This window comes from Thamnophis sirtalis, unplaced genomic scaffold, assembly GCF_051295495.1.
Source record: "Thamnophis sirtalis isolate CommonGarterSnake01/CBP01778 unplaced genomic scaffold, rThaSir2_p1.2 scaffold_3, whole genome shotgun sequence".
Classification (NCBI taxonomy): Eukaryota; Metazoa; Chordata; class Lepidosauria; order Squamata; family Natricidae; genus Thamnophis; species Thamnophis sirtalis.
Window position 1 is genome coordinate 41,553,438 of NW_028261383.1, and position 15,676 is coordinate 41,569,113.

Consider the following 15,676-nt stretch of genomic DNA (forward strand, 5'->3'; position numbering starts at 1 on the left):
GGGGTAATTGACTATAGCAATGGATTGATGTGAGATGAAGTCCCTCAGGCACAATATTTGGCAGTTTTCAGAACTCTTCTAAGCCCTCCTTATATAGGTAGTCCTTGACTTATGCCCACAATTGAGCCTCAAATTTCTGTTGCTAAGCGAGATACATTAGTAAATTTTGCCCCATTTTATAACTTTTTTTGCCATGTTTTGCCCCATTTTACAAACTTTCTTGTCATAAGTGAATCACTGCAGTTATTCAGTTAGCAACAGGGTTATTTAGTGAATCTGGCTTCCCCATTGAGTTTGCTTGTCAGAAGGTCACAATAAGGTGATCACGTGACCCCAGGAACATTGCAACTGTCATAAATGTCAGTTTGTCAAGCCTCTGAATTTTGATCATATGGCCACAGGGATGATGCAATGCTTGTAACTGTGAAAAATGGTCATATACTAAGTCACCTTTTTTCAGTGCTGTTGTAATTTGGAATGGTCAAAAAATGAACTGCTGTAAGTTGAGGACTACCTGTAGTGCCATTGAATCTTGGAACTTCTTGATCTAAAAGATGTGTCCCAGTTTGACAGTAGGTAATTCTGCAGTTTAGCTAGGATTTCCTCAGTCTGAGGAGCAGACCAGAATGAGGAATGTGGCACAAAAAGTAGCTTTCCTCAACCAGATTTTTTTTTAAGAAACTGTGATTGACAATCTGCATCCTCCAACATGTGGGGAAAATATATATATATGAAAGTAATTGTTCAACATATCTGTCAGATTGGCAAAGGCTGTGTTATAGGACTATTATAACATGTATGTCTGTATTTATACTGAGCTGATAATTATAATGAAAGACCTCCTCCAGCTTTGCATAGGAGTGCACCAGGCAGTAAATGTCTAATCTTTCTATTCTGGCAGGATGCAAGTAAGTCGTCTCTTGGCCAAATCTTAGTTTTTCAGATTCCTGTTGCCTTACATTGGTCTTTTTGTGTGCATGCCTCTCACAGTGGGGCATGACCGCACAGGAACTCCCAACTCTCCCTGGGGAGCTAATAAATGAATTTCAAGGATGGAATTTAAATGTAATCCAGAAGTACTTGGGTTTGTGCTCTCTGTTTCCAATGAGATGAACAGGGTTGACCATATTGACACAAATACGCATGCAGGGAGTCCTCGTATTCCTCTCGGAGCAGTGGATGTGTGATCTTGGTCTGAAGGGTAATGAGATCATACCCCTGTCGTGGTCAGACCATTGCCTACTGAGGCTTGACTTCCGGAGGCCATACCCCCACCGTAGGGAGGAGGAACCGACCAGGTGGTTCCGCCCCAGGCGACTTATGGACCCTTTGAGGTTCCAGACGGAGCTTGGGGTTATTCCTGATACTCTCGCCCACAGTTCGGCGGAGACTCTGGCTGCCGCCTGGTACTCGGCGGCGTCGGAGTCTCTCGACCGGATTGCGCCACTACGGCCCCTCCGGGTCAGTGGATCCTGGAGAGCTCCCTGGTTTACCGAGGAACTCCGGGAGAAGAAACGCCGGAGGAGATGCCTAGAGCACCAGTGGAGGTCCGATAGGTCCGAGGCGAACCGAGCACTCTTAACTACCTGCACCAAGGACTATGTCCGAGCATTAAGAACCGCAAAAAGATCATATATTTCTGCCTTGGTTGCGTCCGCCGAGTCGCGCCCAGCCGCCCTGTTTAGGATAACCCGCTCCCTCCTCAATAGGAGGGATGCGGGAGACCCCTTGCAGGGTAGGGCTGAGGATTATGCTCAATTCTTGGCGGACAAAGTAGCTCGGTTTCGATCGGACCTGGAATCCACCGCAGTAGGTCCAGCTGAGTCACAAGAGGATCACTTGTTACATCAGCTCTGGGTTGAGTTCCAGGAAGTTGCCTCTGGGGATGTGGACAAGGCCATTCGAGCTGTAAGTGCTTCCACTTGTATTTTGGACCCGTGTCCCTCCTGGCTGGTGGCTAACAGCAGGGAGGTGACACATGGCTGGATCCAGGTGGTTGTCACTGCCTCCCTTCGGGAGGGGCACTTCCCCGCCGTACTTAAAACGGCGGTGGTGAGACCCCTCCTGAAGAAACCATCGTTAGATCCAGCCATCTTAAACAACTTTCGTCCTGTCTCCAACCTTCCCTTTATCGGGAAGGTTGTTGAGAAGGTGGTGGCCTTTCAGCTTCAACGGGCCTTGGAGGAAGCTAGCTATCTTGACCCCTTCCAGTCCGGCTTCAGACCTGGTTACAGCACAGAAACCGCTTTGGTCGCATTGACCGATGATCTCTGGAGGGCCAGAGATGGAGGCTATGCGTCCATCCTGGTTCTCCTTGACCTCTCAGCGGCTTTCGATACCATCGACCATGGTATCCTTCTGCGACGACTGCGGGAGGTGGGAGTGGGAGGCACTGTTCTGCGGTGGTTCTCCTCCTACCTCTCGGACAGGTCGCAGTCGGTGTTGGTCGGGGGGCAGAGATCGTCCCTGAGGCCCCTAACATGTGGGGTACCTCAGGGCTCGGTCCTATCCCCCCTACTATTTAACATATACATGAAACCGCTGGGCGAGATCATTCGGAGGCACGGGATAAAATACCATCAATATGCGGACGATACGCAATTGTATCTGTCCGCCCCGTGCCAACTCAATGAAGCGGTGGACGTGATGAACCAGGGTTTGGAGGCCGTTAAGAACTGGATGAGTGCTAACAAACTGGTACTCAACCCGGATAAGACCGAGTGGCTGTTGTGTTTCCCCCCCAATAATTTGGCTAATACACCAACGCTTAGGCTGGGGGGTCAAATTTTATACCCCTCAGATAGGGTCCGCAACTTAGGAGTCCTCCTGGACCCACAGCTGACTTTTGATCACCAGCTGTCAGCTGTGACCAGGGGGGCATTTGCCCAGGTTCGCCTGGTCCGCCAGTTGCGGCCCTACCTAGACCGGGGGGCTCTCACAACAGTCACTCGAGCCCTTGTGATCTCTAGACTGGAATACTGCAATGGGCTCTACATGGGGTTGCCCCTGAAGTGCATCCGGCGACTACAGCTAGTCCAAAATGCAGCCGCGCGAGTGATAGTGGGCGCACCGCGGTTCGCCCACGTTACACCTGTCCTCCGCGAGCTGCACTGGCTACCTGTTGGTCTCCGGGTGCGCTTCAGGATACTGATGACCATCTTTAAAGCACTCCATGGTAGTGGATCTGGGTACTTGAGAGACCGCCTTCTGCCGATTACCTCCCTAAATCGACCAATCAGATCGCACAGACTGGGCCTCCTCCGAATCCCATCTGCCAGTCAATGTCGACTGGCGACCACACGGAGGAGAGCCTTTTCTGTTGCTGCCCCGACCCTGTGGAACGAGCTCCCCATGGAGATCCGTACCCTCACCACTATCCAGACCTTCCGCGCAGCCCTCAAGATCTGGCTCTCCCAGCAGGCCTGGGGATAGGTTTCCAATTACCCGCCCGAGTGTTTGATTGCTGAATGAAAGTTGTGTTTTATTATTTTTTCTTTGTGCACATATTGTTTTGTTTTTGACCTTGCACCCCCCTCCCCTGTGGTTGTAAGCCGCCCTGAGTCCCCTCAGGGAAAAGGGCGGCATATAAATCCCAATAAACCTCAAACCTCAAACCTCAAACTTAATGACCACAATTGAGCTCAGAATTTTGCTGAGGATATTTGTAGCTCAGGGTTGACAGGAGGGGTTCCTTGGTGCTCTCTGAGCTTGCTTGTTTTCTTCCAGATGTTTCATTACCCAAACTTGGTAACACCATCAATGCTAATCTCATTTGGGTAATGAAACATCTGCAAGAAAACAACCAAGCTCAGAGAGCACCAAGGTGCCCTTCATTGTTAAGTGGGTTACCACATGACCCATCTCAGTTTCATAACTGTTTTGACAATGGTCATAAAGCAAGTTGCCACAGCCATGAAGCAAATCATGTGGTTGTTAAAACGAATCCATAGTTATGTAACCACAGGACACTGCTACTGGTCATAAATGCGAGCCAGTTGCCAAACATCTGAAATGCAATCCCGTGGTCATGGGGAAGTAGTCATAACTTTGAGGTTAGGACGTAAATAACTTTTGGGGGATCCGTTGTAACTTCGAATGGTAGTTATGAATGAGCCGAGATGGCACAGTGGTTAGAGTGCAGTACCTCAGGCTACTTCAGCTGATTGCTAGCTGCAGTTCGGCAGATGAAATCTCATTGGCTCAAGGTTGACTCAGCCTTCCATCCTTCCGAGGTGGGTAAAATGAGGACCCAGATTGTTGGGGGGCAATATATTCTGTAAACTCTGACCCTGTAAGCCACTTAGAGAGGGCTGTAAACCACTTAGAGCGGTATATAAGTCTTAAGTGCTATTGCTAGTTGAGAGATCAATTGTTAAGCGAGGACTACCTGCAGAGTTTCTATCAGAGAAAACTGTTGTTATGGTATCAGTATTTTTTTCTGGTGTTCTCTGTATACTAGTGAAAATGAATTTTGTTTGGCTTTACAGGGTTGGTATGCTCTGAACCAGTTTATTTGAAGTCAATAGATCTTCTACACTGTCCAGCTATATGTTTCTGGTTTTCTGGATTTATCTATTCCATTTCAGTATTAACTGCATTTCTTTTACCAGCCCACATGAAGAAAATAGTTTAATTAGTGCCACTGACTATAAAAGACAATTCATTGAGGAGCTGTCTCTTCTCTGTAATTAAAGATAATCCTTTAAATATCTATCTTCAGCTTGTTGCTTTTCTCTTTAGTATTGGATAGGACTTGATTTAAATTTACTGTAATGAACTATCCCCTCTCCCCCCAACAGATACATTTTCACAGTATAATACTAGGGTTATTTTAATCAATAAGGCACCTTAGGTGGTTGACACTTAACACATTATAGAAATACATCGTGGAAATAATAAATAATATTCCCAGATAAGCATATACTGCTATTGCATATATCTTTTACACAACTATAAATTATTTTTAAAAGTTCTTGTCCACTTCCAACTGATCACCACCTTCTCATGTCTCAGAAAGTAATTTTCTTTCTCTCCAGGACATAAGTTGCATAGAAAATTGATGGACCTCAAGACACTTGGCACCTGTATGTCTTTTTGAAGATCTCTTATTACTGTAACAATACCTTCCTTGTCCCAAAGGTGCTTTTTCAAGAGGCAACTGGTACTTTCTGGATTTTCTTTCGCTTCTCATCCAAGAAGCTTCTTCAGCCTTCTTGGATGAAAAAGCCTGAAGAAGCTTCTTGGATGGGAAGTGAAACAGCTTCAGAGAAGATCCAGTTGCCTCTTGAAAAAAAGCACCTTTGGGACAGCCATGACCTGGATGACTGAGAATCTCCATAGATGTTTAGCTATGCAATACCTTTTTTGGCTATTTTGTTGTGGTAGGAACTCCAACTCTAGACCTGCTCCAACCTTTGGGAAAGTTTTGTCACTCAATATGTTTACACTCAAAGATCTCATTTTACAGATTGAGCTTCTGATTGCTTTTGTGTCAGTCATGCTCAGGCTAGCACATTTATTCATCTTTCATTGTAAAAATGCATTCAGCTTTTGTATGCACTTAATGTAGGCAGTGTGTCAACCTTCTCATTTGGCAGAGCTGTAAATCACAACTCTCCAAACACTTAACTCCTTATTTGCAAATTAGCTTACTTGACAGAAGCTCCTGGACATCACTTAGTCACCTCCAAAAATGGATGATTGCAATGTATTCTATACGGGGCTGTCCTTGAAGAGCATCTTCGAGCTGCAACCGGTCCAGGCTGGGCGGTGATGGGTTCACCTTGGTTCGGCCACATTACAACTTTGTTTTGTGAGCTGCGCTGGGTTCCAAGTGTGATTTAAGATGCCTGTTGTCGCCTGTCAGATAGCAATGGGTTATTTGTAGGATAGCTTCTCTTCAATTGTTTTACTCCATCCCATAAGTTCAACTGAAAGTTCAACTGAAAGGTTACGGGCCTTGTGGGTAAAAGATTATCAAGAGGTAAGTCCCAGGGCTGGGGTTTTTTGTTTGCAGTACCAACCTCTGGAACACCTTGTCCCTGCCAGCTTTTCAGAAAACCTTAAAGACTTGGTTGTGTTCCTTGGTGTGAGGGGGTGAGATTGCTTTGAAGCTTTGAGATAGCATGATTTTTATTGTTGCTCTGAGTATTGCCTACAGCGGACACTTAGATGTATCTGCCGTGGATTTGGGACTAAACATGTTGTTACTTATTTTATGACTTTAATGTGTTGTTAGACACCCAGAAGTGCTGTGGGAGGTGAGGGGGAAGGAATCATACAAAAAGGGGAGGGAAGGGATGTAGGTAGGTAGGTAGGTAGGTAGGTAGGTAGGTAGGTAGGAAGGAAGGAAGGAAGGAAGGAAGGAAGGAAGGAAGGAAGGAAGGAAGGAAGGAAATACCTCTTAATTGCAGATACAATTGAAACCATAAATGCACAAATTTATCTCTTGCTATTTGCATGAATGAAAGCTCTTATTTAGGTATTTCTTAGAAATGTGAGTACTGTATTCATACAAATATCTAGTATATATGTGAGAAGATAGTGACTCACAGCTTTGGATTTGTTTTACCCTGTCCAGCTGAACAAACAACTATACAGTTCTCTGCGCCAGCATTAAAACCATATTGCTTCCCCCCCCCCCCGAGTCAACAGATATTGGGGTGTTCTGTTGACAGCCCTAGAAGCAGTTCTTGGACCTGGGCATATCCTGGGGGTACTGTAGCATTTGTAATTGCTTATTTGTGAGTTGAGGATCCAGTAGAGGATTCCTATTGCCGAAATGCTTGCATAAAACAAGAGTGTGTCTGTGGGTAACAACATTGTTTGAGCTCAAGAAAAGGAGTAATTGGGTCAGGCGGTTTAAAAACCATTGCCTTTAGACTTTTGTTGACTTGATGGTTTTTGCTAACTTGGAAGTCACTGGTTTCTGCTTTACCAGCTTCATTCCTTGGACCATCTCTTTTTTTATTACTTTTTTATTCTTTTCTCTCCTCTTCTGATCTGGAGGTACCAGGAGTGCTTCTCCCCTTCCCTCCTTTTAATAGGGTGCGGTTGCAGGATATTCTCTGCTCCCTTTCACATTTTTCCCCCCATTGTCTGGAACTGGAGAAATCCCCCCCCCCTCTTTCAATTTTCTTTATCGTTCTCTTTTCCCAACACAAAATAGCAAGAATGGGAGGAATTTTAGTTTCTTCTCTTCATTTATCAGGAACTTCCCCCATTCTGGATCTCTCACTTCTACCTTTGGGTGGGAAATTTGTCTCAAACGAAGCTTCGCTGCCCTTGTTCTCTTCAAACAAGTGTCCCTTCCGCTTAGAATGTGAATTCCTGGCAGAAACTGAATGTTGATTGATCAGTTTGTAGATGGAAGTCAAAGAAGATGTAGCCCGTGAAATTGTTTGCCAAGAATCAACACTGTCTCAATAGCTCTCGTAATGAATCCACTATTCCTTCATGACCCTTCTCTGGTGATAATCTAACATGCATTCTAACTCAGATTCCTCCATCACCACTTTGGATGGGAGCTATTGGTACACATGTCTGCAAGGGACTTTTCAAGACGAAGAGGGGAACATAGAAAATGATTTTTAAAAGATAGCTGGAAACCGTGGGTGTTCTGACCTAGGCTTCCCCAGCAGCACGAAGCCAAATCCTCGTCCCGATAAACCCCTTTTATTTAATTTACAGTGAATTCCTCTCCAGCAAAGTCCCAGCACACAGTCTTTCAAGGTAGTTCACAATTACCAACCTTTATCAGGCTTGGAGAGTGGCCAGGCCGATATCTTTCAGATTCCACAATACTTGGCAAGAATGCAGGAACAAACTAATTGTCTCCTGCAAACACCCCTCCTCTTTTTTTCCTATGGGAGGGGCCATTCACCGTCCACCTGTGGCTTTACTCGCAAGTTGACCCTTGTTCCTTAGCTGTTCCCTTTGTCTGGCAACTCTGTGCATGCGCACATTGGGAACAGGCTCCAACTGTTCTTCTGCCTCACTGATGCCTAACTCTGAAGGCAGCTGAGAACTGCCAGATGGCCCTGGCCCCATCTCTGCTTCTGACGCAGAGCACTCGTGAGAGCCTTTCCCAAACTCCAGGACTGACCTATGTTCCTCCTCAACCTCCTCAATGTCTGAATCTGCTGCCAGCTCTGCTGGCCGCTGGTGGTCACAACAATGGGTCCATAGGCCACAGGGCTAATTTGTACAATTACGAGAATTGTCCAGTGCTCTTGAAATCTCTTATCTCCCTAGATAAAAATGTATAGGAAAGCAATCTGAAGAAGGACAGATGTGATATATAATAGTAAACGGGCTCCTTTCTGAAGATGAAGGCCAATAGAATGCTTCTAATAGGAGGCCGTGGTGTTGATATAAAAGGCAAAGCTGAGCAGAAATTAGGCTCACTGGGATAGCAGAGGGTCAGTAGGTATTTGGAAGCAGAGATATATGGTAGAGGAATGTATCCTGCGGGGAAGCATGACCTGAGTTCATATATAAACAATATATAAACAAACTTAGTCATGGCTAAAAAAAAAAAATCAGGCGAGTTCTCATGATGATAATTTACATAGCAGCAAAGGGTGCTTATTTATTTATTTACTTACTGTATTTTTCGGCGTATAAGACGTACCTTTTTCCCTCAAAAAAGAGGCTGATAATCTGGGTGCATCTTATACACTGAATACAGCATTTATTGCCTCCAGAAACCCCGCCCCTTCACCAAAATGGCCGTGCATAGCCTCTAGGAAGCTTTCAGAGTGCTCCTGGGGGCTGGGGAAGGCAGAAATGAGCGAAAAATGGGGCATTTTTTGCTCAATTTTGTCCCCCTCAACCCCCAGGAGCACTCTATAAGCCTCCTAAAGGCGGTGCATGCTATTTTTTTGAAGAAAAAAACAGGCCCGTTTTTGTGAAAAACGGGACATTTTTTGGAGGTCTGCAGAGTGCAAAAACTTTTTTTTTTTAAATTTGCCTCTTCAAAATCTTGGTGCATCTTATACTCCGGTGCGTCTTATACTCTGAAAAATATGGTACTTACTTATTGTATAACCAACTTCTTAACTGTCCATCTCTTTCATAGAGAAGCTCTCGGCAATATACAGTTTAATCATTATAATAAAGTATTAGAAACCAAATAATTTAAGGTTTTGACTCCAAAGTGGCATTGCTCCATCTGACATTTTCTTTCTTTTTAAGAATCTTCTTTCCAGGCAGTGGTTCTCCCCCCCCCCCTCCAGATCTTAGAAGGTTCAGCCACTTTCTCCCTTCTGCATTATTTTGAATTCTTTGATGATCAAATGAATTTTCTTGTTGCCCTTTCTAGGCAGAAGCCCTTTCTGGAGACAAAAGATTATTAAGAACCATGCACATTAGATTCTTAGAGCACAGGTGCACAAGAAGCAATAAGGACTGTTTTGTGCTGACTACAGGAAGCAAAGACAAAACAAAAGAAAACTAGTAGTAATCTTATTAAGAGAACACTGAAGCTTTACAATATAATGAGCAAACTGTGGAGTTTCTAAACCCAGTGTCTGTATTTGCGTCTGTGTGTGTGAGAGAGAGTGAGAGTGAGAGACAGAGAGAGTCATGTGCAAGCTACATGGACAGGAGGTAACATGTCTGTGAGAATAATCTCCAGATGATACCATAGTTCCAGAGGTGGCACGCAGAGCTTTATCTATGGGCATGCCCACCGTCACCAGCTGCTCTTCGGGTTTCTGCCATGCATATGTGCACCGGGTATTTGGTCTTCGTGCACCCTGGAGCGCCGGAAACCAGAAGACCAGGTGCACACATGCGCACCTGCCACCTGGTCTTCCGGTTTGTAGTGCTCTGGAGTGCGCAAGTGCATGCATTCCGGTTTGGGCACTCGGTGCCGAAAAGGTTCTTCATCTCTACCATAGTTCATTCTTCCAGTTTCTGGAAACATGATATATACCATGGTGGGCTGACGATTTGCTTCCAGGCCCAATTCAAGGTGCTGGTTGTCACTTTTAAAACCTTACATGCCCTGGACCAGGTCATTTGAAGGACAATTTTTTCCAGTCATATCTACTCAGAAGGGAATATTATGGGTCCCCTCTCTTAAGGAGGTCCATCTAGCGAGACCAAGAAGGGAGGACCTTGGCTCCCTTCCTGTTGTAACATCATCCCTGCAGATATAAGATCGATCCCAACTTTGACACTTTCTTGAAAGGAGCTGAAGTTCAGCCAACAGGCTTGGGGGACCCTAGAGTGTTATGAAGCCCATGAAATGTTTGTCCTGATTGTTGTTTCCAAAGGTGTGGTGGAGGTTTGTTGGCTTCTATATTGAGGTTTTATTTTTGTAAGCAGCAGGGAGTTTCTGTAAATAAGCTGGGCAGCCTTATAAATTTTGTTATAAATAAACCAATACCCATGTTGGAAACATGCAGCATCTCTCTTCGGATTTCCAAGGGCACTTCCCATAACATCTTGAAGATTTGCGGCTTAGAGAACAATTTGGTTCTGTAGTTATCACATCCTCAAACCTGCTGAATAGGCTGAGCAGAATTGATGGTTTTGCTCTGTATCACCCTACAACCCCTTTAATTGAATGTTGGTTCCTCTGTGCAGGTGGCAGTGTCCAGGTGAATTCTCCTTACCTTTATTGATGCAATAGTTGCTGAGTATTTACCTGCATCAGCCTAATTTAGGGAAGGTATGACCTCACCAGTAAACAAGGAAGCAGAGGACAAAGGTTGGGGGAAGCTGTTCTATCATACAGGCGATGAATTCCTCAGTAAAACTATTGTGTCTTAATCTGGGTATTTTTCAGCTTCACAGAGTCTGCTGATCAAATCATTTTTAATAATATGTCCATGGAGATTCTCAGTCATCCAGGTCATGGTTGTCCCAAAGGTGCTTTCTCAAGACGTTCTGGTTTTTCTTTTTCTTTTATTTATTTATTTCTTTGAAGACATTTCACTTCTCATTCAAGAAGCTTCTTCAGCTCCGACTGGATGGTGGGGAATGAAAATATGGTATACCATGGTGGAATGGAATGGAAACATAATGTACCATATTTAATAATAGCTGCACAATTTAATTTTCTTTCAGGGGTTGTCACTTAGCTAATTGCCTCTGCTTTTTCCTCTTCTCCTCCTTCACAGCTTTGACTGAAGGTTATGATGGCCCCCTGCATGAAAGTCGACACGGCAGTTTGGTGCAGATCCGGAGGCGGAAGGCATCTGGAGATCTTTACTGGGCATATTCAGGTGAGTTGGGCTGGACAAGAAGAATACTTCAAGTGAAAAGAACTGGGATAGCTTTGCGGGTACTGTAGCTCATTAATTGTGAAATGTTTGCTTGATGGAAAATAACACTTGCTATCTTGAGGGCCAATGTTGCTATTAGTTAGCATGAAACATTACCTTACGCAGCTGGTTTTGAATATCCTGAAAGACCAGCCAGTGATTAACTTAGTCTATTTTGTTGTTGTTGTTATTGCATTGGAGCTGTTTGGGACATGAAGACTTGTGAGATTTTGAATCTCTGGAACAAATGCAACTTGGTGTTGTGGCCCACCAGTGGCCAGCGCAACTGGCAGCAGATTTGGACAGTGAGGAGGTTGGGGAGGAACATGGGCCAGTCCTGGAGTCTGGTGAAGGCTCTGATGAGGGCTCTGTGTCGGAGGTAGAGAGGGGGCCAGGGTCATATTACAGTTATCAGCTGCCTTTGGAGTTAGACATCAGTGAGGCAGATGAACAGCTGGAGCCTGTTTCCAGTCTGCACATACACAAGAGTTCCCAGATGAAGGGAACAGCTAAGGAACAAGGGTTGACTAGGGAGTAAGGCCACAGGTGGACAGTGAATGGCCCCTCCCATGGGGAATAAAAGAGGAGCGAAAGGGGAGTGGGCTTTCGCAGGAGACAATCAGTTCATTCCTGCATTCTTGCCAAGTATTGGGGCGCCTGAAAGATATTGGCCTGGCCATTCTCCAAGCCTGATAAAGGTCGGTAATTGTGTAGTAACCTGAAACACTGAGGGACAGAAAAGTCTTTGCTGGAGAGGAATTCACTGTAAATTAAATAAAAGGGGTTTATCGGGACAAGGACTGGGCTTCATGCTGCTGGCGAAGCCTAGGTCAGAACACTTGGTTAGCCTTAGATACCATGAACCTTGATTGACTTGAATGTGCACACAGATAACATTTGGTGTTACCTCTCAGGCACAGGGGTGTCCAGGAAGTGGGCACAGAGGCATGATGACGGACACAACTGCATGGTCAAAGTTCTCTCCCCTTTATTATATGAGGTGCACTTGCAGCACACATACAAAGGGAGTGGGGCTTCCATCTGTGGATGCCGATACCCAAGCCACAAAATGTCCTGGACTGTGTAGTTTTCATGTTGATTTGATGGCTGCCATTTCTGGGACCACAGAGAAAAGTGACACTTGCCTTGGAATTTAAACAAATGAAATTCAGCTGCCTAAAACATTGTATTTCACTTCAATAGTATTGCTGAAAGTCTTACTGGGAATGGCTCATTTTTGGTATTGCTTCTCAGATTATTTTCCCACTTCTGCTGATTTATATAATAGTTTAAAAATGTTGCATTTTGACATTTGCCGTTTTTTTTTGTCAGCGTGGCGTATCTTGATTGTACTTTTGAAGGTCCTTGCCCTTTACTCTCCACGGTTTATACTTAAGACGATTATACTGTGTGAAAAGAGAATATTCTTTGTCTCTAATGGATTTCAAGTTCAGAGTGCCTTAGCCCGAGCTTTTTATCAACCAGTCTCTTTTTTCCCCATCATGCTTATTATATTGCTGTCATTGTTATCCCCAACTATGGCCCTTTCAGGCCATTATCCTTACAATGGACTTGTGGTTGTGATTATTTGTAATGAAAAACTGGTTGAAAGCTTTAGAAACAAATGAATGAAACCAATAGGCCTTTGCTTCCATTTTTTAGTCCCAGGTAACTTCTGTATTATTTATCCTTCCAGGTTCCAGACATTAAATGTATTATTATGTGTTAACTATGTATTTTTGGCACTGCCAGAAACTATATCAGGAATAAATGCCTAGGGAGATTCTCACTGCTCCAGGTCATAGTTGTTTCCAAAGTGCTCTATTTTAAAAAAAGAAAGAAAGGCAACTGGATTGTTTTTTGTTTTTTTTGAGAAATATGTCTCACTTCTAGTCTAAGAAGCTTCATCAGTTGTGATCTGTGTCCCCCCACCACCACCATATGGTCACAGCTGATGATTCTTAGAGGAGAAGCAAAACATCTTCTTCCTCAAAAACCAGTCCAGCTGTCTTTTTAAATAAAAGTATGTGATGTAGAACAAAATGAATTCGGTGTAGCAGTAGCTGGATTTTTGCTTCAGGTACCAAAATGTCTTCAGCAAGCTATGCAAACAAGAAAGCAACAATCAAAATAGAATAAACATGATTCCATTTGGGGATGAGTGGGAAAGGATAATGGTAGTTCTTGAGTTAGTACTGTAATCGATCCTACCCATCTTGGTAGTTGTAGACAATCATAAAGCTGAGATTGACCCAATTTTAGGACCATTTTTTGCAGCAGCCATTAAATGAATGCCACGGTTGTTAAGTGAACCAATGGTTTGCTATGGACCAGTTTTGCTTAAAACCAGAAGTAAAATTTGGTCCGGTTGCCAAATGTCCTCAGATGACATGGCAGATGACTATCAGACCTTTAAACCCAGATCATAAGTAGCCCCCATGTAAATCTGTTGTAACTTTGACCAGTTGCTAAGGAACTGGTTGTTAATCAAGGACTATCTATACAAACTCAGTTCTTTTTTTAATGTGCTACATTGCTCAGTCTTCATTTTAATTCAGATGTGCCACATCTCAGCTTTGCCCAATGATGCATTGAGGAAAAATATAATTTTGATTGTTGGCTTTTGATTAAGGAAAGTTTTAGAGATCCCTACCTTTCAATCTTATGGGTTTGTTTCATCAGCCATCCTGTATATCCTGCCATCATCCTGCTCATTTTATCTTCTTTATTTATTCATACTAACTGAATTCATAACTGAAGGAATTTATGTCTGTGTTGTGAATCTGATTGTCTAAACAAATCTTGCTTATATGTTGTATATTAAGTAACATATGGCAGTTGAGGGTGTCTAGACATTGGGAAAAATTAAGAAAAATCTAGAGTACAGGTGCTTAAATTCTGCAGAAATGAATAAGATGTACTTCACTCTTCCTTGGAACTGTGCCCATTGTCAACATAGATCTATATTACTCCTTAAATATATCTTGCTTTATGAAAATTACACACCGAAGCAAAAGCCACAATTTAAGTAAATAAACAGTTGATTCATTATCAGAATGAACATGGAATGCTAAATAATGAATGTCATATTTGTTTAGCTTTTATTGAATGTCATATTTGTTTAGCTTTTATTACAGAAAAAGTGTCTGGAAGATTCATGTCAGCCTTTTTAAAGGAAAAAAAATGGCCATACAAAGGATTTAATCATTCATTTCAAAATTGTTTTAAATGGTTTGCAATCCTGGATGTTTTATTGCTGTTTGGAGCTGTATATTATTGACTCTCTATTTGGGTAGGATTCATCTGTTTCAGCATTTAAATTTTAAATTTTACTTCATAACTGATTCCTCCTCCCATTTCAAACAGAAAAATATTCTCTGCTTCTTTTTTTAAAAGTCTGCAATTGAGCTGAATAGTTTTTCGTAGCTATGCTATTCTTTTGTCTGTTGACTAGTCCAGGTTTTGTAGAGCCTGAGGAAAAACTTTTCTTTGTTTCACAAAGCATTGATAGCAAACCCTGTTGTTGTTGTTTTTAATCAATTATGTTTCCACTTGCCTACTGTTGTCTAATTGGAACCCTATTCATTACTTACTATTTTTTGATACTTTAAAAATAGCAATAATATTCAAAGCATGAGATGTTTATCAATTCTTGCAAAGGAAACAAGACACAATTTAATTTATCAGGAAAGAGCAGCAGCTTGAAATGGCCTTTATAAAAATGATGGCGTTCATTTTGTAATAATGATAGTCTTCAAACAGCATAATAGGTATTCTAATGGAAACATTTTAACAGTTGTCAGTATAGTTGCATATAGTTCATATGTCATTCTACAGAACTGTGTTTTCCCCCCCGGAGTTGTGAATGAGGTAAATAAATCACAGACAACATTTTACTTCAGATATTAGGTATCCATTGGCCATTCTTAGAAAAAAATATATGTTTGCAATTAAATTAAGCAGATACTTTTAAAAGACACTATCAATAATAATTTCTATTTTGAATAGAAAGTCCCTTATTCTAGTAGCACTGGTAACATATTCTCAACATTTCAACTTAACCTGACATTGTTGTTGTTGTTTTTTTACTATGGCTTTTAAATGTTATATTTTTATTGCCTATGGTTTTTAAATGTCATAAATATGTTTATAATAATATAAATATAAATGTTATATTTTTATTACTATAAATATTATATTTGAAAAGAGAAGGCTGAAGATTCCATCAAGTCAAGTTTGACTCCTCATGACTTCAGGAGTATAATGATTGAAGATTTTCTCAGCATAAAAAGATAAGCTTGTCTAGAATGTGGGGTTTTTTTTTTTTTCATTTTGGGATCTAGATTGCATCTAGAGGTGGCGCAGTGGTTAAATGCAGCACTGCAGGCTACTTCAGCTGACTG

The 15,676-nt window shown here is 42.7% G+C and overlaps 1 protein-coding gene across 5 annotated transcripts in view; it reads left to right on the forward strand.

Annotated features, from left to right (window-relative positions):
* Positions 1-15,676, forward strand: part of PTPRG (protein tyrosine phosphatase receptor type G) — a 722,188-nt gene that overhangs the window by 170,919 nt on the left and 535,593 nt on the right. For all 5 annotated transcript variants that reach the window (XM_087708786.1, XM_087708785.1, XM_087708789.1 and 2 more), the window contains exon 2: positions 11,130-11,234. In XM_087708786.1, coding sequence (XP_087564912.1) covers positions 11,130-11,234 — 105 coding nt within the window. The remainder of the gene's footprint in view (positions 1-11,129; positions 11,235-15,676) is intronic.